This window comes from Hyposmocoma kahamanoa, unplaced genomic scaffold, assembly GCF_003589595.1.
Source record: "Hyposmocoma kahamanoa isolate Upper Pololo Valley unplaced genomic scaffold, ASM358959v1 65, whole genome shotgun sequence".
NCBI lineage: Eukaryota > Metazoa > Arthropoda > Insecta > Lepidoptera > Cosmopterigidae > Hyposmocoma > Hyposmocoma kahamanoa.
Window position 1 is genome coordinate 17,293,600 of NW_020653853.1, and position 27,284 is coordinate 17,320,883.

Here is a 27,284-nt window from a genome sequence, read left to right on the forward strand (position 1 = left end):
CGCGCTCCAACGCACGCGTCGCGTCGCGCTTTATTAACACAGCTCGAGTGTTAGCTCTGAATAGGAAAAGTGAGTCTCGAAACGGAACACCCAAAAAGTAAAAAAAGAATTGACGTCGAAAGCGAGAGCGACGTGCGTGCGGCGATCGTGTAAATACGTAGCGCAAAAAGAGCCGCCGTCAGTGAAACTAGTGAAAAGTTTTTTAGCCGCGCGCGGGGGAGTCACCCCTCGACGCCGGAAAAAAATCAGCCCCTCGCGTCCCGCGCACGCCGCCGCCGAACTTTTCATTCACCGGGGAAAAAAGTGTGGCAAGGCCGCTGTGACGTCACCGCGTCAAGTGGCCACGCGCGCGTTCCCTAGCAACGTGACGTCTCGTCATTAGCCCTTCGCGGGAACTTGATAAGGAGTGCGTGAACGTTGTGCGGCCGAGTATGTTTGCGGTGAGTGACAATGTATCGGCGCTGCGGTGGAGTTCGACAGTGTGGAGTGGCGAGTGACATGTAGCGCAGCGGGACACGGTGGACTTGATGTGCAGCACGCAGCGCTCGCGGGTGTCGAGGATGCACCTGACGGGCGCCACAAGCGGCGCCGTGTCGCCCGATACCAGCTCTACGCTGCTCCATGAGACGTACACCAAGATGACGTCGGATATCCTCGCCGAGCGAACGCTGGGGGACTTCCTTTCGGAGCACCCTGGCGAGCTGGTGAGGACGGGAAGTCCTCACTTTGTGTGTACTGTGTTGCCGCCGCATTGGAGATCAAACAAGACGTTACCAGTGGCCTTTAAAGTGGTCGCGTTAGGGGACGTCGGCGATGGAACGTTGGTGACGGTGCGGGCTGGCAACGACGAGAACTGCTGTGCGGAGCTGCGCAATTGTTCGGCGGTGATGAAAAACCAGGTGGCGAAGTTCAATGATCTGAGGTTCGTCGGACGGAGCGGTCGCGGTGAGTGCTGAAGGTGCAGTGAATGATACACGCGACAATACACTCATTATTCATTCTCGCTTTGAACCCAAGCCTTGTGACGAAATTAAGATTTATGAGCAAGGATTTCTTCCAAAGTTTTAATTGGCGCTAATGAAATGGTAAACAAAAACACCGAGACAATAATAACAAACGTTAAAATGGCACGTAAAGTTGTTAAGTAGGGTAAACCCGTGACATTGGGGAGAGGAAACTTTTTCGCGCGTCTCAAGATCCCGGATGAATGGCAATAAGAGAGGGCGGGCGTCTTGGGCGGTTATTTCCGCCCAAATGTCCCGCCCGCCCTACACGTTAAAAGTTAACTTTATTACATTTTAGAATTTTTATTACATTACACGTTAGAAGTATACGTTTTGAGGCAAAAATATGCAATTTCATATTTATTTTATTGATTTGTTATCACAACTACAGAATATAAATCAATATTGATAAATTAAACGACATTTATGGCACATAGAAAATTAATCTACATTCCATTATCATATAATTAAATACAGCAGAAAAAAAAATTTGCCAAAGTCAATAAAAAAATACATGATAAAATTAAATTATAAGTTAAGGTCTTGCTGACATAAAATAATTAAATTACGAAAGTAACGGTCTAAACAATTATATGCACGGAATAATTACACGGAACGTCACGGCCTTTTTTTAATAAGTTAATCAGTATTTTTTTAAAGTTTTATTTATTTTCTGTACTAAATTCTTTGATGGTAGTTAATATGTTAAACGTTGGTTACAACGTTTAATTTATTAACTTGGAACATATTAACTTGGAAATTTTAGAATAAGAACTGCTAACTAAAGACTTAATATGTCCAGTAAAATTACAGTTCATTAATCTCCGTAAAGATCAGTTATATTTTTATATCATTTAAGAATTAAATATTTGATCATTTCAAGAACTGTTACTTTAGCAAGAAAATGCTAAACGAAACTATGAAAACTAAATCAAAATAACACATGAAGACAAATGCTGAAATTAGGTCGCGATTATGTTGGAACGGAATAAAAATTCGTCATTCTACATGATTATGAAGCAATCTGAAGTTCAAGAATAGGTTGACCGATTTTGGTTGATTTCAATCTCCCATGAAATTTTAGTTTGATTTTAGAAATTAAGAAAGAAAGAAAATACATTTATTTGTTTACCACAATGACACCACAAAAGACAAAAGACAAAAAAAAAAGAGAAAACGGAACAAAACAGAACTAAAACAAAACACGATCAAAACATTCAAAGTAAAACATAAATAAATAATTTTAAATAAAGATTTCATATAGTCGTATTTAATGCACGCGATTGTACCATAGAACTGGTACGTCATTCCCTGTGTATCTCTTTGCTTGCTTTAATCCCATATAATTTGCTTTTAAATTATAAATTGTTCGGTTTGAATATTATACGTTATACTCATTGACTTACAAATAAATGGACGACGGGTCTAATACAAAAACCACGAAAAAAATGTCCCAAGTCAACCTATTCGAAATTTAAATTGTAATGTCATCGCAGTATCGCGCTGTCAGTAGAATAAATGAAGACTAAAGCGGAGTGTCGCGCTCTGTATACGATTTTAGCGCCTTGCCCTGCACTTGTAGTGCGGACACTTTTTAGCGCGGACCCGACGTCCATACAATTGTAAGTCAATGGTTATACTCGACTTTTTCTTTGTCCAAGTTCATCAGAAATTTTCACAATATTAAACGGTTGTTTTTATCTTAGTAATCTGCATATGTCACATGGGACTTGTCAACTCATGTCTCAGGGTGAAGGGCGTAGTGGCAGTGCCCCTAAGATCATTGCGATTTAAAGCTCTGAGTGGCACTGCAACTGTTATGGACAGGCGTGTAGCTTACCATCAGGCGCACAACTTGTTCGTCCCGTCACTTGATATCATAAAAAATAAAAAACACTCGTTTCGCTACTTACGCTGTCTAATTGTGTCTGCTCAATTTCATAAAAATTATCGCATGCTAATTTTCGCCACAGTAAGATAAACCAAGATTATATGTAATTTATAACCAGACCTAATTTAGCAAGCCAAACCAAAATTTAGCAGTCAAAAGCTACACGTCTATGTTTATTTCCAAGTTAAACTGACAGAAGCGATGGTGAAAATGCGCCAGCGCAAACCACATTAAGATAGTTCATTTACCAAAACTCTACAGCCAATGCTGGTAAGAGACGATGTGGACAAAGTCGCTATCTGTCTCAGTGGCAGAACGGTTACCATACTGGACTGCCACGTAGAGGTCCCGGGTTCGACTCCCGGGCCGGGAGAAATATTTGTGTGGGTACATTTCATTCTCTCGTGAGTTTGGGTGTAATTTGTGGTTGTCTACGTGTGTGTCCATGGCACCCGCAATACAGGGTTTCCCTAGTGCGGGGCTATGAGTGTGCGCGATAAGAAAAAACCTAGTATTCATTTTTATTTTACTATATTCATAAAGCTGATAGCGAGTAAGAATTTATCGAAGAAAGTTAATATGTATTTTCTCACAAATGAAACATAGGTTACTCGATTACTTACCGAAGCAAAGTATTATTTATTATTTCTGATTATTTTTCTTTTTTTCATTGTAGAGCACGCTATGTGCGTAAATATTTTTGTTATGTTATTGTTGAAATTTTTGTTTTCATTGTTCCGAATTTAATAATAGAATATTTTTCACATAGATTTAACATGGTACTATTTACCTCAATTATCTAAAGTCATAGATCGAAATTCTAATTGTGGACTTTATCACGACCTGTACAATTGCATTTTTTATGCTAGTTCCAAATTTCATGGATATCGGTTGATAAGACCGAGTATTTCGTTCGTAGATTATGTAGTAATGGGGGACTGACAATCACTCGCTTTTCTCACTGTTCTTCGAGTAGCAGTATTTAAAAAAATATAAATTGAAATTCTACATGACTAATTAATGATTCTTTTTTGTTGGAAAGAGAATACCTCAATAGTGGTGCCATTTAAATTTGAAGAAAATATTCCACCTCTAAGGGTGGTAAATCCGGTTTCGCGCACTTTCCGGTAACCGGTTTTAATAAAACATGGCAAATAAATGTAATTCCACAAACTTTTGAGATCGTTTTTTTTAGTACTCTGTACTGAGATTATCTAGGCTAAGCTTGGATTCATTTGACAAGTCTTTTATATTCATCATACGAGTACGTACCTACTTACATACTTATTTATTTACAGACTTTTATGGTGACTTATTTTATCAGTGAAGCTCTCCATCACCAGTTATCTATTGCGAGTAGACCCTAGAAGGAATCAATTAGAGTTTTCGATTACATATTTTTATAGAAATAACTTAAATAATTAATTTACAATTTATAATAAATAATTTACTTACAATTTCTGTATATCTATATGTATGTGTATTCCCATCCCATTCTAAAAAAAATGCACGTTGAGTACTACGTCCAATGACGTACAAAAGAATACAAACACAAGATAATTCTTATATCAAATGAAACTATTGTTTCGGATCGAAGTCGCATGTAATATATGCTGTTCGAACAAATCAATATTTCAGGCCATTTATAAGGCTGTTTCTGCATGCTCCTACTGGTAGGAGTACGAAGACTAATATATACTTACGCTCCAGGTTCCATGGTCACGGCTGAATAATAAAAAAACAAAAAGAACGAAACAATCTTTAAGTGCCATTTTCGCAAAATTATAATCAATCATCAAATCTATTTGTTTCCTGTAGGTCCACCTATCACAAACTCGAATTTATTTTCTCCGAAATAACGTTTGTTCGAATTTTCTTTACCCCGAAAACCGAATTATAACGAAACCGTTGTTCTTTCAGTATATGTTGGATATTTATCGCAAAGACACGATTAGGTTCAGTTAGATTTAAAAGAAAAAACATTTTCCTCTCAAAATTGTTTTCAAGGTTATGAAAATTCGAGATTATTTCTGGAAAATGTCATTTCGGACTTCTGATATGTAACCGCACTTTTGACTTATGATCTCATGTAGCTTTATAATACCTGGATATGATCCCCTTTCGTCAACTATCATCCTCCTACCCAACTTTATTTAAGTTCTCTTATACGATCTCCTACGTGTTGGACCTTAATTTGTAATAGGACTTCAATATTCGGAATCCAGTCTTTGAGCTTATTAGTTTCATACCGAGCGTGCTTAGCTTTTTTTAAATTAGTATAGAGTACTAAAAAACCTACCTCAAAAGTTATTCATCCCCTAGTTTGCCACCCTTAGAGATCGAATATTTTCTTCAAATTGAAATGGGACCACTACTGCGGTACCCGCTTTTCGCAAGGATCATCATAATCTGTTCACGAATGGAAGTATCGGTAATAATCGGTGTTACATACGTACAATTTGATTTTTATATGCATAACAGGTTATGACCCCATTTTACGTGATGTTAAATTGAAAATGGAATCCAAACGTGAAGGAACCTAGTGCGGTGTCGATATAATCACTGCCCTAACCACCTCCACCCTGCATGCCTACAAGATGCCTCTTCACACCTCGTTTGAAGGACCCCATATCGTAAGACGTTGTCAAACGTACAGTCGAACATCCTCCAAAGTCAAAGTCAAAGTAAAATAATAATTTATTCCATTGATAAAACTTTTACACTTGAAAACGTCATTTTTAAATTACTGCTCGTTCACTACGCTGACCTCTCTGAGAAGAACGAGCAAGACACTCTAGGGATTGCTCTTTTCAAATAAACTTAAATGCTATATAATACATTTTGAATCATATTTATCTCTATACATCTTTATCTAACACGTAGTCTATGATTTTGTAATATAACTTTACAATTAAAATAGTTTTGATGTAAGTTTTAAACTTAGGAAATGGTACTCTTAATATAAGATTCGGAATCTTATTGTAAAAACGTATACAGTTCCCCATAAAAGAATCGTTTACGTTAGGTAAACGAAAACGTGGTACCATGAGTTTGGACTTAGTTCTAAGGTTAATATTATGGATATCTTCTTTCTTAACGAAATTATGTATATTTTTACCGGCATACAAAATATTTGAGTAAATGTACTGTGATGCCTTTCTCTGAGAGAAATCCGAGAATCCAAACGGCATACAGAACGAATCGCTCTTTTTTACAACACAAATATGGTTTGAACACCCTCTTCTCCTTTTTTGAAGTCGATTGAAAAAAGAGCTAGCGCGTTTGAAAGTGTAGGAGAAAAGGCCGATCGAAGGGAACTTGATCAAATTGAGGACGTCCTAAAGGAAGGCTAGACAAGAACACCCGTAACCTACGAGTGTATTGATACGTATTGATGGGGCTAAAGATGTGTCAGGATCGTAGCAAGTTGTCACTGCTTATCCCAATGGGAGAAAGATTACAACTTTTTTTTTAAGATTACGTATATATCGTATTTCCTAGTTTTTACATAACGACGGGAAGTCCTTATTTAATATTTCTGTGTTAAGTGTTCTACATGCCGTTAACACAAGCGATTTGAAATTTTGTTTTCTTTAATTCAAAATTCAAATTCAAAACTTTGTATTTCAGACCATGTAAGTTAGAAAAAATAAACTTATAGTCAATTTAGTAGCAGTAGAGCTACATGTGAAAGATTTCGTCCAGGGTAGTACTGCCAATTTACCTATTTCTGCCGCCAAGCAGTAATGTCATGTAAGGGTGCTGGTGAAATTACAGGCACATGGGACTTGTCAACTTATATCTCCGGAAAAATGGTGTAGTGGCAGTGCGCCTCCGATCTTTGCGATCTAAATCTCTAAGCGGCAATGCAACTGTTATGGACAGGCGTGTAGCTTACCATCGAGCGCACGACTTGTTCGTCCCGTCATTTGATATTATACAAATATGTATGTGTATGTGATATGTAGATATTTATTGAATATTGTATGTGTTCAGTTGGGGTACCAAATAAATCAATGTGGCGGTGCTTCCACGGGCGAATTGTTTCTCAAGAAGTTCTACTGTTAAATTTATACCGATGCACATTTGTACCTACGTTTGATGATAATATATCAACGGCGCTTTTTATATCTGGTTCGACGTTCTTTTATTATATCTTATTGAAGTAATAATTACGTAAAGAATGAAAAATTCCTTTGCTCCTTATTCTCAAAGCTATTAATGCAAATGGAAGATCTACTGCTGCTTATTTCTGCAGCAAACAAAAACCGTCTCAACGGAAACCACAGCGGAACTCGCTGCGCTTTAATCTCGAGCAATATTTTAGCTGTGCAAATGAAAAGTTGCGGAAGACTTGAAGACGTCCCCCGCCCCGCGCCCGTGCCCCGCTTCCGCGCCCACCAGCCAATGGAAAAGGTTGGAAAAGCAACGTCTTCCGCGGAGGCGGGGCCCGCGCTGCGGTCGCACAGCCATTTGAATTTTTCCTTTGAAGAGTTCTTTATATTTGAATATATTACTGCATACGTTATACGAGTACTTTTATTGCAATGGCGATTCGCTTTGCGGTTTCTGGCCCCTTTTCTGAAGGAATTTTACAAGAATATTTCTATTAAAAATTTGTTTTATGACCTCCACTTTGATAATTTCTATAACTACGAAGTTGCTTGTGCACGTTTTTCAAAGTAATAAATAATACCAAATGAGGGCGCTCAACCCATCAGCGGTTTTCACAAAAATCGTTCTTACTAGCTATCAATAAAAAGTCAAACAAAAGATGCGAGAAGTTTCTACGATTAGGTAAAGCAAACACGCAAACATCGTGTAGGTTGTGGCGAGTGGCGGCGTAGAGGCGGCGTGTGGCAGCACGCAGTCACGTCAACCATAACAGGCCCTTGTCAACCGTAACGCGGCCACAGCGGCCGGCGGGTAACCATCGGCGACCCGCGCGGTTCAAGCCGGCATCGGTTACCCGCGGAAAACTACCATTTCATTTATGGTCGCCCCTCGGTTTCGGGGTAGTTGCGCTAACTAAGCAGAACCCACAAGTTGTGTAACTATGCTTTGTGATACGCGGCTTTCGCACGCCCTGTTAGCCAATCATGTGTTATGAGACGGGATATTGAACTTGCCGACTTGAATCATTTAGGTGAAACATATAAGGTTCTTGTTATGTCGTATGCAATATATTAATATAAACAAATATTAGACAACATTACATACGTTGCTCTGTTCCTAAAGAAAAGTAACTAAAGCTCGTTCGTTTCTGATCGTTATTAAGTTAATTTTGTACATTGACCCGGCCGAGGATTGAACCGGAGACCTCATAGATGAAAACCGGTGCATGCCGATCGTCCACGGAGTTCATCTTAAAGTATACTGCTAATATTTAATTGAAAACTCGCTATCTCATTTTTTTATGATATCAAGTGAAGGGTCGACCAAGCCGTGGGCCTGATGCTAAGTGACACGCCTATCCGTAATAGTTTTAGTGCCTCTCTAAGCTTTTTGAAACGGGATTTGATGGGGACTGCCATGAAACTTGTTACCCATAAAGTTGTAATATGCCTATAATTTCACTAGCACCCTTTCTCTTCAATACTGAAACGCAGTAATGTTCAGCGTTACTGCTTGGCGGCAGAAATAGGTTAAGGTGGCAGTACTTCCCTGAAAGAACTTATCACGAGCTTCCTGACACCGTTCAAGCATGTGCCGTAGGTTGCAGGTTGTAGTGTAGCCGGGAGAGCCTTGTTGGCATCCTTGTAGTTGTCATTTCGTGATGTATCAGGTACTGTTTACGATAGCTTCGACATTTCGAACTTTTCCACCAAAACGTGTATGATGTATCTGCAGAAATACGTTACATCACTATAAAACGTATATAAGAAAATTTTCACATTTAATAAAATTCAAATTTACTAGAGATAAGCACGTCTTGTCGGTTTGTGGGAGTGACGACGGAACGAAGCAAAGTAACAATGACGAAGAATAAGAATTAGAGAACGATTCAAAATTTCAAAAGTAAGTGGCCAGTAGGTCGATTCAGAACCTTACGATAACTCAGTTACGATATCTTTTCATTTTTATTCACAACACCCGAATCGAACGTCAAATTGTCGTATTCGAAACCGAACAGAAATGATGTCACACCCGGACGATTACTCATACTTCTCGACCGGCAAGGCCACAAACGTTATTCATTACACAGTTATCGAATGAAAGTTACCAAACGTCCTATTGTTAACAAAGCAAGAATGTAATATGGAAATCTCTTATTATTTTAAATAAAGTCTGGATTTTTCATTTACTTAGAAATAAAAGGACGACGGGTCTAATACAAAAACCACGAAAAAATGTCCAAGTCAACCTATTTAAACGTAGTGATATGTAAAGGAATATGAAAAAGCTAAAACGTTGAATTTAAATTGTAATGTCATCGCAGTACTGTCTAATTTTGCTTGCTTCGCTGTCAGTCGAACAAACGAAGACTAAAGCGTGAATGACGCTCTGATAACGATTTTAACTCAATATAAGTTCGGACACTTTTTAGCGCGGACCCGACGTCCATATAATTGTAAGTCAATGGGATTTTTGTTAATTTATTTTAATGCAAGACTAAGCATGAAATATATAATAGGCCTTTAAAGTCTTAAAAATGTATATAAGGGGATTTTCATTTTCTTATCTATTTCACCGACTAACTCTGTAAACGCTGTTGGATAAAGATATCGTATTCGAATCCGAATCGAACGTTTATCTCGGAATGTTTTGATCCAGGAACAGAGAGGGAAAAGGGATGAAAAAGGTGGAATGACGATGAAAGAGGTCCCATCGTCACAAACTCTTTCACGAAAAGCTCTAGTGCTATTAATTACATAGTTTTTTATTACATAGGTAGGTAACACTGTTCTTTTGTTAAAATAGCTTTTATTTTTCTTGTTTTCACGTTTGAATAAATTATCCTTTTTTATTAAAAACATTATTTCTTAAACACTTGGAACGTATTTAAATGTAAAGTCTGTCTAAACTCTAAAACTAACAAAAGACTAAAAAACTGTAAAAGTCTGTTTGTAAAAACAGTCTGTCACTCCGAAAATTACCATATATATCATTGACTTACAATTATATGGACGTCGGGTCCGCGCTAAAAAGTGTCCGCACTTGTAAGGCGCTAAAATCGTATACAGAGCGCGACACTCCGCTTTAGTTTTCATTTGTTCTACGGACAGCGCGATACTGCGATGACATAACAATTTAAATTTCGAATAGGTTGACTTGGGACATTTTTTTTGTGGTTTTTGTATTAGACCCGTCGTCTATTTATTTGTAGGTCAATGATATGTATACACAAATACAATAACATAGAATTAGCGACAAACCTTTGTTCTGTAATGTAAACAATTTATCGCTTCGATATTGACTCATCACTGCTTATTACAGTCTCACGAGGGTCCTCTTTGACACCTGTCACTTCGCAACCAGTCCAACTATTCAAGATAACGTTACAATCTCTGTCTCTGCAGGGCCCAAGTTCACTAATTTTAAATCACCTCAGTTGTGTGTGGATAGTTCCTCCTCGGTCAAACTATTTATTTAACTTTTGACTTTTGATTGGAATCGTAATGTTCGTTTGACAATTTATGAACTCAAGAATTAATGATCAATGTTAATGTGATTCAAGTGACGATTCCCGTTCATGTCGAGAAGAATCCGACGATTCATTTTAATAAACAATAAGAATTCATTACAATTATTTATAATTTATGAATAATCTTCATTACATAATCTGTTGGCTTAAGAAATATCAGAGCTAAGGAGCACGTCATTAATATTAAAATATAATAGAGTCCAGGAAGTATTGCATTTTTTGCCAATATATACAACCGTATATCAATAATTACGGAACTTCGGAGGCATGCATATATCAAAAATTAAATAAACGATTCGACAGAGTATAATGGCTGGATTTTGTAAATTTGGTATTCTGCTCAATGTTAAGAGTAGTAGCTTGTGAGCATCGAGTATATAACCAGAAATGAGACGAAATGTCAATTAATTTGTTTGAAAACTATTCTGCCATATCATTACTGTGACAACTGCGCTCCGATTGGCTAGCCCGAATTCGAAACAATTGACGGGTGTCGTCAACTGTTTCACTTCAAATCGACCAGTTAACTTTAGCTTTGCTATAATGGACGAAAATCGCAAAATTGCATTTTTAATATTAAAGTACCGCTGAAATGTGATTCCGTTTGTTTTGTAATTAGATGTTTTGCTGTTTTTCTCACACCACCGAATAGAACAGCACGGCATTGTTAGAGATATTGTGTTTATTACGATAAATACAGAATATTTTTGGAATATACGGAGACGTACACACAGGTCAGCAGTTGGCCTGTCTATATTTCAGTGCAAACGAGAGTTGATATGTATAAGAGCTGTATCGCTAATGTGTTACCAGGAATACATGGCCCTTATTTCGTCTCTATTTCTGGTTATATACTCGATGCTTGTGAGAGACTAGCCGTTGAGCTACTCAACAATTCAACTGCCATTGAAATTATTTTTTATTCTGCTCTTCAATGGCGAGTCGGTGACATAAAAAAACATTAAATAGAAGGCTACATTGCTGGTTAAACGAGATAAAATTTAAGACAGTTTCCATAAGGCAACATCGACCATTGGCAAAGATTGTTTTACAAGAAAAAGATTTACAACCGCAACACCACTGCCCAATAACTACAATTTTAGTTACATCGCCTTACCGCTAGATGCCGTTGGGATCAAAATAGAATACTCTATCAAACAGCAAGTATTGTTATTGAACGTCGCATTTTATACTGTAGACTATTTTAGGGCCTGTGTGGCACACCTAACTTGCTTCCGGGTAAGCTTCCACTTGTGGGACTCTGTTGGGACTTGCTTCTTGCTATATCGCCGTAGAGCATATTAATCTTGTAACGCTGCCTATACACGTTGTATCCATAATTAACTGCATATTCTTACCTGTCTTATGTTGTTGTCTGTGCCTACCCCGCCTCGCTTCGTAGCACTACACAACTAAATATTTGTTACAATCGAGTTTTGTTCAAATTGAATGATATTATTACAAAATGTTTATTATTTTTTTATCTAAACGATTTGATTTGCCTTTCTCTTCAATGGATTCGCTTGAAAATCGCGTTGAAATAAATCAATACAGAAAATAGATCGTATGCACTTGAATCGATCTTCATAAAACTGGAATCGTAATATGTATCCTTAGTAGCGAGAACACAAAGGATTGCTAAATGCGTATTGATAATTTTAACAAACTAGTGGATCAATACGCACACACACACACACACACACACACACACACACACACACACATTTTAATAGTTATTACATTAATAGCAGATACATAAACTGCCAGAAATAAATAAGTGTAACTAATTATGAGACAAGATACCGATTTCCGTAATACCGGTCATTGAATCTAGCTCGGAAGTCAGGGTCTTACAATAAAATGTAACGTTTCTGTTTAAAATAAAGAATTATTATTATATTATCACAAAAAAATAATTGAATAGCATGGCAGTGAAACATTATTAAAATTATAAAAGTGACATCTCTAGTCAGCGGCTGGTAGCTGTAATTATCTCCCAGAGCGAAGAAAAATAAGTATTCTTTTTTTTGTAATATGTTTAGACTTGTACTTTCAAATGCTTTACTCCACTGGAATATAACTACAGACGCCCCAGTAAACCAGTAACACCAACAAATTTACAAATCATAAACGTAGCAGTAGAGCTCCTTGTAAAGAAGTTTGCCCAGGGAAGTACTGCCCGCTTAACTATTTCTGCATGAGACTTTTTTTATAAGTGACGGGACGAACAAGTCATGTGCCTGATGGTAAGCTTAATACGCCTGTCCATAACAGTTGCAGTGCGTTTTAAGCAGTGAGTTTTAAATCGCAATGATTGAGGAGCACTGCCACTGCGCCCGTCACCATGAGACATAAGTTGACAAGTCGCATGTGCCTGTAATTTCACTATACGTAAGGTGGCAGTACAAATGGTGGCAGTAGGCGGCAGAAATAGGTAAGACTTGTCAACTTATGTCTCACAGGGACAAGCGCAGTGGCAGTGTCCCTCAGATATCTACGATTTGAAGCTCTGAATGGCACTGCAACTGCTATACTGTCCGGTCTGCCACTTGACGTCATAAAAACCAAAGATGCTGTCATGAGCCCCTAAAAATAATCTTTTTATTAGATAGATTTACCATCAAAGCAACACTTCATGACAACATTTAACCGAACTGATGATAAGGTGACGTTTAGTCGTGTTAGTGAAGATATCTCAGGTGACACTCGCGTACAAGGGAATATTAATTCACTCAATTAGCGCCTAGGATTAGCACGTCGTTAGTTGCTGTAATCGGAACGTTGACACGGCAAGGAATGTGTTTGACAGCTGTCAAATTGGATTGCATCCAGCTATTAAGGGAACGTCGCTCCGCCCGGCCCGCCTACAACGAGATGCGATGTTGGATGTGATCAGCGGTTTGATTAAAACAAGTCTATTCATAAATGTCTAAATAACACACTTTAAAATCAATAAAGTCAAACAAAAAAGTCAACTTTTGATGAATGGCCATTAAAGTGGCATTAGAACTTTTTGTGGAAGAGTTTGTGTAGGAAAATCCTTTTTTCATAATAGTTGCAATGCCACTCAGAGCTCGAAATCGCAAAAATTACTTACTACACACAATATTAATTACATCTTCATATGACATATGTATATATATATTAATAAATAGGAATGAAACTATTTTTCCGGATTTAAATCGCGTATATTTGTTTTTTCAAACAAACCGACGTTTCGGGCCCTTTACAGGTCCCATGGTCACGGTTGACTGAGTCAACACTATATATATCTATATATTTATCTATGTATGCGTATTATATATTTAGTGTAAATGTTTTAGTATACCAAGTTTCACGCACATGTTATGCATGTATTTGTTTTGTTTGCGCTCGAGTCCATGCTTCACTCGGGCTTGCTGAAAACCAGCGCTACAGGCTGAAAATCTATCAGCCTGTAGCTAATAGCTGAGCAAATTCCGTTTGCGTGCGCCGCGACACGCATTTATTATTATAATTTTTTAATTTTTTAATCATTATTATGTTTTAACTTTTGTTGTAAGTACTGTATTTTAGTTTAAAGTTTATAATATTGTATTTTAATTTTAAAATCATGTGTGTCTCCGTGCTTACGCAATAAACTATTGTTATTTTTATTCTTATTCAAAGCTTTGAGGGCCCTACCACTGAGCACTCTGAGACATAAGTTGACAAGTCCCATGTGCCTGTAATTTCATCAGCACCCTTACCCTTCAAAACTGGAACGCAGTAATGCTGACATTACTGATTGGCGGCAGAAATAGGCGACGTGGCAGTACTTCCCACAACGAACTCTTTCACAAGAACTCTTTCTTTCATTCTAACACTGCAAGTGCTAAGAACAGGCGTGTCGCTTTCCACTAAGTGCACATCGTTCACATCCGTTACTTATGGTATCGTAAAAAAAAAACAGTTTTTGAAATAAAGTTTCAATCTGATAAAGCGAGAGTTTCAATTAGTGATGGTATTGTTTTCAACGTGCTTTATTATAAGGCGAGTTGTAGACAAAAACATGAAAATTGGCCGAAAAGCATTACTAACTGCTAAAATTCATACAGTCGTATTCCTTAGAAGATAATTAGAAAGTGGGATATTCAAAATAATCCTAACAAAATTTGATGATCATATCCTTAACATGCTATCGCCCATATTAAGATGTCGCAATGTAATTGTAGAATCGCGAGCAAGGCCCTAAGCGACTAATTAAGCATTGTTCACACAACTCGCATGAGATCTAATTAGGACCAATTTGTAGTTATATAACTAAATAACGGTCTTTAGCCATTTAGTAGTTTTTGGTCATAGATTTTCTTACAATTTTACTGTTTATAAAACACTTCATAAACAATAAACCGCGCAGGAACCAAAATCGAACCTTGCGGTACCCTCTTCGAACTTTCAAACAATGTTGCACATCGTGATTTACGATTTTTCTCTCCCAGTTAACTGCACCCCAAATTTCGTGTTACACCTGAAATCTATCGAGGGAGAGTTTATAAAGTTTTTCATAAGGCGTTTAACATGACGGGTGGAAATGGTGAGGCAATAAAAAAGCAATGGTATCGTGCGGCGCGCTTGTAAGTAGGGTTATTTATTTAAGCGCGTCGTGGCAAGCCGCGGCTGGTACCGTGTGTCTGAGACTTCACTACATCATTCAAAGTCTTTAATTTGATTTGTGATTCATGTACCAGTATGATTCGTTTGTGATTCGTTGAATTTTAAATTTTATGGTGTTAGTTGAATTTGGTTCTAAACACTCAATGGTTTTTTGAGCAACTAGCAGAATTCTATACCTAAACTAATGATAGTAGCTTCTGTATCGGGCTTCCATAGAAAAATTAAGGAAATAAAATTGATAGAACAGATAAACGACGACAGTTTCCATCTAATTTATAATTATTCTATCATTTATGTTAGTTATTATAATTATTAATCAGTCATTGTTTATTTCAATTATTACAATTATTTATCATTGCTTTTAAGAACATTTATTTTAACCGACTTCAAAAAACGGAGAGGCTTCTCAATTCGCTATAGGTATGTTTTTTGTTGTTACGCGATAACTGCGGCATTTGTAAACCGATTTTGATGATTATTTTTCTCTTGGAAAGATGGTACCTCAGAAATGGTCCCATTTAAATTTGGAGAAAATAAACCACCTCTAAGGGTGGCAAATTAGGGGATGAATGACTATTGAGGTTGGTTTTTTTAGTACTCAGTACTTAGATTATTTATATTGTAATGTATACGCTTTATTAAGAGCACAATGCACATTTATAGAATCATTTTTAATTATTATTGTATTCTAGTTGTTAATTAGTTTTATCATCTAGTAACTTGTAATATTATTTTATTTTACTCCTGGTTTTTTGGAAACCATCTACCACTTCTTAGGCTCCAGCTGAAAACCAGCGCTGAGGCTCTGCCCAGCATAAAGCTGAGCTGGCTGATCTTTTCAGATACTTTATTTTTTTTATTTTTATGATTGTGTACTTTAGTTTTTAATCTATTAGTTATCTTCTTTTGTTTTTTAACGGATCTCGTGTTAGTTGTTATGTTGTAATTTATCTTTATTTTTTTACAATGCCAAGTGACGGGACGGTGGTAAGCTGTGCCTATCCATGACAGTTGCAGTGCCACTTAGAGCTTTAAATCGCAAAGATCTGAGGGGAACTGCCACTGCGCCCGTCATCCTGAGACATAAGTTGACAAATCCCATGTGTCTGTAATTTCACCAGCACCCTTAACCTTCAAAACCGGAACACAGTAATGCTGACATTGCTGCTTGGCGGTAGAAATAGGTAAGATTGCAGTACTTCCCTGGACGAGCTCTTCTGCTACTGTGTTATGCTAAGCTGCTATATTTCTTTCTTTCATATGATCATTGTACGCTACACATCAAAAAGACGTGTTTATAGGAACTAATTGGTATGTGTTTTAACCTAAAATGCTAAGCATCTAACCGCCAATTAATAATCATGCGGTGGATATCCAAAATCAACCCCAAAGCTGCGTAAACACGCGTGGCGTAGTACTCGACTCGTACGGGCAGCGGCGGTCGCTCGGTCAGGTTAATAAACTCTGATAGGCCGCAACAAGCTGGCTTCATGTAGGCCTCCATTTTTAACGAGCTCCGCCACCGAGCCCACAGAAAGTAGCCCATGAAATCACGTATGAATGAGGCTTTTTTCAGTTTTTTCGCTTGTACCCCGCGGCATGCCGCTTCGGGCCCCATTAAAGCTTACATGTCACTCTCCCTCCCCGGGGGAGTGGGCGGCGGGGGGGAAAAATCACAAAATCGGTATTGGCTGCATCCCGCCAAGCGGCGAACGGCGAGTGCCGGCAAAGCCCTCACAATATAGCTTTGACGGACGTTCATTTAATATTAACTGTGGTTTTTCCGCAGATGGAAATGTTTTTTTTATTGGCACCGTTACGCTGTGATGAAGTGGTCGGCCTGTTGTTTGTGACGCGCTCTGATGTGTTGTGGATAAGCTGCGCTTTTATACTCGTCACATTTGGATTGGAGATTGTTTCGTTTCAAGTGCAGCCTTTGTTTGTTCGCGGGAATGCTCGTTTTTATTACCATGTCTTTGTTCTGGTTAATTGATTTCTGTTGTGCTTTTCTCTTATCAATATCAACGTAGTTAATAATAGGCCTTTGAAACTTTACTTTATTTACTAGCAGTAGAGTTTGTGAAAGAGTTCGACAAGGGAAGTGCTGCCACCTTACCTATTTCTGTCTCGAAGCAGTAATGTGAACATTACTGCGTTCAGATTTGGAAGAGTAATGGTACCGGTGAAATTACAGAAATCATAAACATTTATGTTACAGGCACTTGGGAATTGTCACCTTATGTGACGGGCGCAGTAACAATGCCCGTAATTTTTTTGTGATATCAAGCTCTGAGTGGCACTGCAACTGTTATGGATAGGCGTGTCGCTTACCACCCGCCGCACGACTGGTTCATTTCGTTACTTGGTATTATAAAAAAAACTTTGTCACGAATTCAAGTGCCGTAGAGAAATATTAGACAAAGGGGCACGTCGCTCTTTTTTTTGAGGTGGTAAGCGACATCTGCCACTGCGCCCGTAACCCTGAGACATAAGTTGACCAGTCCCATGTGCCTGTAATTTCACCAGCATCCTTACTCTTCAAAACCGGAACACAGTAATGCTCACATTACGGCTTGGCGGCAGAAATAGGTAAGGTGACAGTATTTCCCTGGACGAACTCTTTCACAAGAAGCTCTATTGCTACTAAGCCTGCTACTAGTCTTCATTGCAGACAATCAATTGAACAAATATTTTTCATCCAAAATGTCCGTCTAGTTATATATTTATATTTTAGATTTGTTGCAAAAACTATTTCTAACAGAGAATTCTCCGGATACCAAACCATTCGCCAGCCAAATTGGAAACAAGCTTGCAATAAATTGTAAACTTTTTGAACAAGTGATCAAAAATTGAAGCATTACAAAAAGTGAACGCCAGACGAGAAGAGAATCGACCGCAGATTCAATTTATGGCTGCCTCCATTTGATTAAAAGTTTTTGCGATTATTTTTAACTGGACAATAAAATTCGTCGTTTTACAAACATTTTCTCTTGGCGCAAACATGGAAATATAATGCTTACGAATTAAAAAATGCATTTTTTATTATATATAGAATCACTATCAATTCGACAAATTTTAGAATCAGAACTCCTTGTGAAAGAGTTCACCATACGCATTCTTTCGCCAAGTAGTATATGAGCTTCAATGCATTGCGGTTTGAACGGTGTCAGCGAAAGTATAGACACATGGGACTTATTAACTTTACGTCTTTCCTGCCAGCTGAGCGCCGGCCGTATCTCCCGGCATGCAGCCCTCAACGACATCATGCGCCGGGCCTTAAACACGGTAAACGCGCCCGCTATACTCGAGCCAAGCGGCATGTCGCGAACTGATGAAACAACGTGTGCCGACAGACTTGGCCCATCCCATCTCCAGCACACCAGCAAGAGGGCTGTCTCCGCAGCTGAGCTGGTGGAAAGAATAAAAAGTAATAAGCAGGCCTCGGCTCCGACTACCTACCCTTCATCTGTATACAATTGTATCCAAAAAATTAATAGCCTGTCTGGGAAACCCAAAGACCGGCAGCTACCTTGCCCAACGCATTAACATACCCATACAAAGGGGGAACGCTGCCAGCATGGTGGACCTTGCCGCGGGGACACAATTTTATTCATGTAATTTGATTCTACTTTAACTTTCTAGTATTTAAGCTCTTATTGTACCTTACCTGTATATTTCAATCCATTTAAATCAAAGTCAAAGTCAAAGAATCATTCATTCTACAGGTAAAATAAATTTGCACTTCAAACCGTCACATTTAATCTACTGCTCGTTCACTACGCTGACTTCCCTAAGAAGAACGTGCAAGAAACTCTAAGGATTGCTCTTTTCAAATAAACTTAAATGCTATGGAATAAATACACTTTGAATCAAATTTGTGTGGATTCTAGAGTCATGTCGTCTTTTCGTTTTTCGTCAAGGGATTTGAATTCTAAATATTTCCTCTTAAAAAGGCCTTTGATATTTTTTTATTTTTTAATACAACGAAGACCGGATCATCAATTACTGAAGTTGAAAAATACTACATATATTAAGGCCAAGCTTATTTCGTTCTTGTGACTTTCAAACTATTTAATTAATTAATAATATTAAATTAATTTAATATCACGTTGTTTTGCTACCACGATATTCAATTACTTTTGTGAAGTTATTCTAATACTTCGTTATAATAATTATTAATACAAAAATCGGTCACGAAGAATTACAAAAATCGACCTCAAAAGTCATTCATCCCCTAGTTTGCCACCCTTAAAGGTGGAATATTTTCTTCAAATTTAAATGGGACCACTACTAAGGTACCTTCTTTTTTGAAACAAAAAGAATCATCAAAATCGGTACTCAAAGTTATCGCGTAACATATATACAAAAAAAATACATTTATACAGTCGAATTGAGAACCTCCACCTATTTTTGAAGTCGGTTAAAAATTCCTTCGATCCGGTTGGACTCGAACCAGCGACCTCGCCCTACCGTGGCTAACGCTATCCCAACTGAGCTACGGAACGAACCAGCAGACCTTACGAATTCATTGTTTGTTTTATAATTCTTAACAACTTTTTTGCCGTGGCGCCATATGTGTGAAATCTATGATGTTATTATTTAGTTAGAAAGATATTACCAGTAAGTAATTACTCCGTGTTCTCTTGTTGCAGGTAAATCGTTTACACTAACTATAACGATATCGACGTCGCCGCCGCAAGTAACTACCTACAACAAAGCCATCAAAGTCACTGTCGACGGACCCCGGGAGCCCCGCTCTAAAACCAGTTAGTATTTACAATTCACGTAAAGAAGGGTGGCAACATTCCGTGTATTTTGTGACCCAGTGTTTTTGACGACGTGCATTAAGCAGACCTATCGATACTTGTGATTCATTATCAAAGCATTAAAAAAAACTAATTAAGTACAGCCTGTAGAAGCTGGGGTTATAAAGTTCATACAGGTTATGTTTATAACATTGTACTGTATTTTGCTTCAGATGTTTGTCCGTAGTAGCAGAAAACAACAAGTTTGCATTTTGTTCCCAAAAATAATAAAAAACTTCCCGAATTCCCGAAAACTCCCAAATCTGCCAAACTCTTCCACAATTAATATAACTTATCATCTTCAGCAACAATGAAAATAAATAAAAATTAATCTTCCCAAGTGGCAGAAATCTGCCACAAATGGTCGCACTATTCTCAATATCAATGTGACATTGACATTGGCAAGAGGTCTGTTGTCAAAACGTGCCTTTGCAACTTTCATTATCTCTCATTTAAATATTGTCTAAATATTTTGTCATATTGAGTTGTATTTTTTGCTTTATGTCATTACTGCTAAATTGTTTATTTCATTAGGTATTTTGTAGCTCTAATGTTTTATGTGTGTACTGCAAAATAACCAATACTTCAGGTAGATAAACATAAAATCATGCTTAAAATAAACGTGCGTACAAGAACGTTATCTAATCTATGGTCGGACTGAATCAATTGCGCTGTGTTCTTGCATCTATTCTAAAATACAATGTTTTACAATTTTTTTATTTCCGACTTCTAAAAATATACAAAAATATATCGATAACTAGGCATAAACTAAAACGCAATTATACAGGCAAAGTCCATGAACGGCTCTTCATCGTTATTGGGGTAGCTTTCGCCATCCTTCTTTGAAAACTCTTTTTAGTACAGTGAAATAAATCAACAATTTCAAGGATTGCAATATTTTTATTTTATTGATATAAAGATCAAACAAACACAAAGAAAATGTCCTTTGAGTCCAAATGACGCTATGGCAAAAAAACCGTGTAAGGGAGTCGCCACACTTGTTAATGCTGAATCGCTTTAAGTATGACAAAAAAGCTTTATGTCCATGAACGTAAGAGCGAAGATGACTTTTTGTTTTTTATAGAATAGAATAGAATCATTTATTTCATATTATCAATTTCATAATATTACATTTCGAAATATAACGTCAAGGGATAACGTGATCGTCATTAATGTAACTAATAATTTTATTGTTAATGTAAAATAAACTAATTAAAAGAAATGAAAAATTCGTGAGGTCCGCTGGTTCGTTCCGTGGCTTAGTTGGTATAGCGTGTGACACGGTAAGCTAGAAGACGTCGGTTCGAATCCGGCCGGATCGAAGGAATATTTTCTGAGTGTTCGACCTTTGTATTAATAATTATAACAAACTAGTGTAGTAATTTCACACAAAAAAAAATTTATATGAATTCAATAAAAATGTAATAATTACAATTTCTTTAAAAGAAATTCCTCTATACTATACAATTCATTATCCAATAAAAGGTCTTTCAGTCGGGAACAAAAATACTTCATCATTTGAAGCACTTTCGAGACTTGTGGGTAGGTGTTCGTAAAATCGGGGCCCGATTACTCGCGGATTTCTTGTTGCGAGTTCGGCTCGATGACCAACGGCTTTCAGTGTAATAACTATACAAAAGTAAGCGACACGCCAGTCCATAACAGTTGAAGTACCACTCAGCTTTAAATCGCAAAGATCTGAGGGGCACTGCTACTGCACCCGACAGCCTGCGACATAAGTTGACATGTGTAATTTCACTAGCACCCTTAATCTTCTAAACCGGAATGCAGTAACGCACGCTACTGCTTGGCGGCAGAAATAGGTAAGGCAGTACTTACCTGGACAAACTCTTTCACAAGGAACTCTATTGCTACTAAAAGACACAGGTCAGCAACGAATTTCCGATCGCGTCCGTATGCATGCCGACAACAGCTGATCCTGGTTTAGAAATAATTGGCGCGACAGCGCGCGAACGGTTGCATCAATGGCGAATCGGCTTAATGCGGCAAGTGTGGTTAAACACGATCGCATCAAGACGATTCAGCCTTAATAAGTTTGATGATTCCCTTAATCAAAATAAAGGTTAGCAACAAGCACACAGAGAAATTCCTGTGGTCTGCTGATTCGTTCCGTAGATCTGTTGGGAGAACGATAAGCGCCGGTCTGGCAAACAGTTGTTGATTCGAATTCAACCGGAACGAAAGAATTTTTCCTTGTATTTGTTTGATATTTGTATCAATACTAATTTCAACGATTTTATGCACATTAAATAACACAGGACCCAGAATCGCTCCTTGGTGAATAAAAGCATTAAGTATTGTTTTGTATTAGGTAATGTATTGCTACATCGTTTAAGTACGTGATGCAAAGCAAACGATTTTATTATAAGGAAACTATTAACACGTTCGTCGCCGTGGTGTGTCAAAACGACCGGCATTTCATCTACCTATTGGGCCCGTGAAGGGTTAAAATGACCCGCACGGCGCATCTAACTTTGCGATGCTCGTTCTCGCCGCAGGTGGCAAACGTTACGTTTTTAGCCATATAACATGACCGGCGTGGCCCTGATGAACTGCTGTTGCCACTTGGTTTTTATGATTTTGGATGGCATATATACTTTCTAGACTAAGAGGAAAATCCTAAACTAGAGCCAAATAATAACATAAAATATCGCGAATAATTTATATACGTACACAAATGAGACCAAAAACAGTCATATAAACCAATGTCATATTTTCAACATTTTTGAATATAGAGAAGTATAGTCGGTGACGAACCTGTTAAGGTTGTCAGAAAATGCAAAGTATGTTTAAAATACTCTGTATTTATATCAAATTTCAAGGCAAGGAAAACCAAATAAATTCGAGTTAGGCAAATATTTAAACAGTAGTATTTCTCGGACGGTGTTTGCACAGACAACATCAAAGGTACAAATTTAGGAGCACTCGAAAACAAACAAGGGCGACCGCAAACATTCGAAGCGACCGCGTTAATGAAGGTAATTTATTAATAATTTCAGTGGTGCCCACCGGCTTTTCCTTTTCGAATGCGTGTAGCGTGAAATCGAAGTACGATGTTAGACACTCGTCCCTAATTTTCACTTTTGGAAATTGCTGTAGCTACTATATAACTTTACACAACTACGTTCATTTCTATCGTACTACAAATTGAGATCGTGCACTCATGTAAATAACTACCTGTAACTTTTGTTCTACTCTAACCAAGCTTATTTCATGTTCTTGTTGAACTTGTGTACTTATAATGAATACCTCGACATTCCGCGTGTCATTTCAAAGAATTCCATTATGGTCTTGTAATGCCTTTCTCTTGGGCGTATTGTCGTCTATTGTTTTTTTACTTCACTCAAAGCATTTCATATCAGCTCGGACGAATAATTGCCAACTTAAAACGTACATTCAGTTCAACTTTCTGTTTCCAATCTGAAATGCAAACAATCGATCAGCGAAGCAATTTAAATAGTTAACGCAGGGTTCGTGGGACGGGAACAAATGACTGCGCCCGCGTCTTGCGGGTCGCACCTAGACAGACAGACGCGCGGAAGAAATTAAAATAATTGCTCACTCAGTTGAATATTGAGGCAGGGGTGAAGTTATTGAGATCAAGATCGTTTATGAAGCAATAATATGTTTCATAAACGATCAAGAATTATTATTAACGCTTATTGGAATATGTTTTGTATTTGAAATCAAATGAGACGGTTACGGAGTTAATTTTGCACGATAACGCAAATGTTTCAGCTAAAATGATTCTAGACAAGTTAGAGTTATAACTTTGTAAGTTAGTCAGTGCACTTAGAAAATTGATTGGAGTTTGTGAGGATTATGCCGCCTCGCATGGATTGATGCACAACGTCAAAAAGACTGAGTATATGGTTTTTGGGGTCGCCGGTAAGAAGAGTCCTAACAATGTGCTTCCCATAAGTCTCAATGGAATTCCATTGAAGAGAGTAGCACATTTCAATATTTAGGACACTATATTGCCGACGACCTCAAGGACAATATGGATATAGAACGCGAGCGCAGGGCACTGTCGGTGAGGGCGAATATGCTGGCTCGCAGGTTTGTTCGATGTACGGTGGAGGAGAAGGTCACTCTTTTCAGAGTTTACTGCACACCACTCTACGTGGGGGCTCTGTGGGCCAGCTATACCCAAGTCTCGCTCAGGGCCATGCGCACGCAATACAATAACGCCTTCAGGACGCTGATGCGGCTGCCGCGGTTTTGCAGTGCGTCTGCCATGTTTGCTGAAGCCCGTGTGGATAGCTTCATGGCAGTCTTGCGCAAAAGATCAGCATCTCTGTTGAACAGAATACGTGGCAGCGGTAACAGCCTCCTGAAGACAATTACGGTTAGATGTGAGTGTCCCACAATGCGGCATCTCATTAATAATACAAAATCTGTTCTAGAATTTAAGTACTAACCTAATTATAAGTTTCATTGTTTTAACACTTATGGATCCTAGTTATCTGAATAAATGAATTTGAATTGAATTAGACTTGCGTCTTAGCCTTGGCAAAATTGAAGAGAAATCTCGGTCCACACAATTTTTATAGTAGAGGCAGAAACAAAGAAAAGGTGAGGAATGGAGAAGGGAAGGATGTAACAAAAACAGTGGTATAAAAACACAGGTCTAATACTATAAAACATTCCCTATATTAAATTACAATCGGGTATGCTTATGGATGAATATAAAGTAGACACTCACCCCAAAAAGGCCAGTATTCGTACACATATATAGCTGCTCTATAAGCAAGCAGCCAGGATGTCAGTTTACATGATTGAAGAATACGTGTTTTCTCTCCGAGAATCTTGATTGGAGTGACGACGGTACGAAGCAAAGTAAGAATGACGAAGAAAAACAATTGCATAACGATTCAAAATTTCAAAAGTAAGTGGCCAGGAACCAGAGAAAATGGTGATAAAAAGGTGGGATGAAGATGAAGGAGGTCGCAGCTTCACAAAATGTAATATAAACGGACCATGCGTCATGACATCAAAACAAATTATCATAAAATTAGTATAATAATTATAACAGTTTGTCAGCTATTAGCAGCACTAGAGCTCCTTATGGAAGTGTATAAAAAAAATTATGTACTGCCACCTTACCTATTTCTGCAGCTAAGCCGTAATGTGAGCATTACTGCGTTCCGGTTTTGAAGGATAAGGGTGCTGATGAAATTACAGGCATGAGGTATTTGTCAACATATGTCCCACGGTGATGATCGCAGTGGCAATGTGCCCTTCAGATCTTTGCGATTTAAAGCTCTGAGTGGCACTGCAACTGTTATTTACAAGCGTGTCGCTCACCACCAGGCGCACGACTTGTTTAATCCGTCACTTGGTTTCATAAAAAAAAATCTGCATTCACCTTTCAAGATATTTTTAATATTTGAATCCTGATCTACAAATTTGCAGAATAATAAAAATATGTAACCCGTGCAACTAACATATGGTTTTTTAAAGTACATACAAAATCAGATTCGAATGACCGTAAAATCCAGAAAATCGACGAGGCTTTGACGCGGAAGAAAATTAAAATAATTACCCTCTCCAGGGATAGTGCAGCTTACGACCCTCGCGAGCCAAAGGGTTAAATGTGTTAGGACAGTCAGCAAAATAGTGTTAGTGCCGCAAATTAAACGTACTATATCCCGTGACAGGGACTAATTGGCAACATCTGTGTCTTGGAACCGTGTGTAAATGTTTGAGGTGAAGTCAATACTTATTCATATATATACCAAACACAGATTGACAACAAATACCAATACATGCCTAATAATTTACATTGTTAGCATAATTAACTTCATAATAAAGCGATTACATCTAAAAGTAATTTTTGAGACAGTGACAAATAAGATTTAAACAACATATTACGTGGCAAATATCGTTACTTCAGGAAAGAAAAATTAGCTATTGATGTAATTAGATTAAACTTTCAAGTTCTTTCTACCTGTTTAGTGGAAGAAATATTTTTATATGGGTAGCTGTTAAAAATTGAAAGTACATGAACCGTGGACGTTTGTAAAGGTAATGTTTATCGCTCTCCTTGCAACTTTGTAATTTGGCTTTTGCGCCAAATTCACTTTTCTTCTCTGAAGTACCAATATGATAAAATTATTTTTGATATTTCTAACGTTATATTAGTTTTGATTTGTACGCTGTCAGTTGTCCAAAAATTTTACTTTTCAAACCATTGATTTACAAATAAATGGACGACGGGTCTAATACAAAAACCACGAAAAAAATGTCCCAAGTCAACCTATTTAAACGTAGTGACATGTAAAGGAATATGAAAAAGCTAAAACGTTGAATTTAAATTGTAATGTCATCGCAGTACTGTCTAATTTTGCTTGCTTCGCTGTCAGTCGAACAAACGAAGACTAAAGCGTGAATGACGCTCTGTATACGATTTTAACGCCCTATAAGTTCGGACACTTTTTAGCGCGGACACAACGTCCATATAATTGTAAGTCAATGTTTCAAACCTACACTTTATTATTAATAAATAAAATTTCATTTATCAAGTTAACAAGCCATTCAGTGTTAGCAATTGTCAAATGAATACTAATTTTAGTACACACAAACAACAGAGAGGACAAAATAAGATACTGCTACGCGTTTTCACGTAAGTTGGATCATAGTAACAATGTTTAACGTACGGGCAGTCGAGCCAATTTGCGATCATTCATTATTAAAATTGCGATATGGATTACATTTTTTAAAGTCATGGATGATAAAATTATTTTTGAGAATCTCTTCCTTCCGTAAAAATATTACAAATGTTAACCTTATATCTAAAGGATTAAAATACTTAATCTCTTGATTGACTACAATGCTTTCAATTCAAAATGAAATATCACTGCGTAATCTTTATTGAATTTAATTTTCTGTCTATGAAGGTAAACTCGCACCCTCGGTATAACAAGGCCACATCTGCAAAATTACAATTATTCAGATGAGAAGTTTAAAAATTCTACAAACGAAATTAGTGGATGACTTTTATATGCCTAAACATGAGAGTTATAGCATCAGTAGAGCTCCATATGAAAGAGTTCGTCCAGGAAAGTACTGCCATCTTACCAATTCTGCCGCCTTGGAACTTTTCAACTTATGTTTCAGGGTGATGGGCAGTGGCGGTGCCTCTAAAATCTTTGAGATTTAAAGTATTGAGCGGCACTGTAACGGTGAAGGACAGGAGTGTCGCTTATCGCCAGATGCCCGGCTTGTTCGTTGCGCCATTTGGTATCATAAAAAACAATACACACATACATAATTTGTTTCAT

General features: G+C 37.6%; 1 protein-coding gene across 1 annotated transcript in view; it reads left to right on the plus strand.

Annotated features, from left to right (window-relative positions):
- The first annotated feature begins 253 nt into the window (after positions 1–253).
- LOC113231345 (runt-related transcription factor 3) overlaps positions 254–27,284 on the plus strand; it is a 49,970-nt gene continuing 22,939 nt past the window's right edge. The window contains exons 1-2 of the mRNA XM_026465634.1: positions 254–945; positions 19,828–19,941. Coding sequence (XP_026321419.1) covers positions 528–945; positions 19,828–19,941 — 532 coding nt within the window. The 5' untranslated portion in view covers positions 254–527. The remainder of the gene's footprint in view (positions 946–19,827; positions 19,942–27,284) is intronic.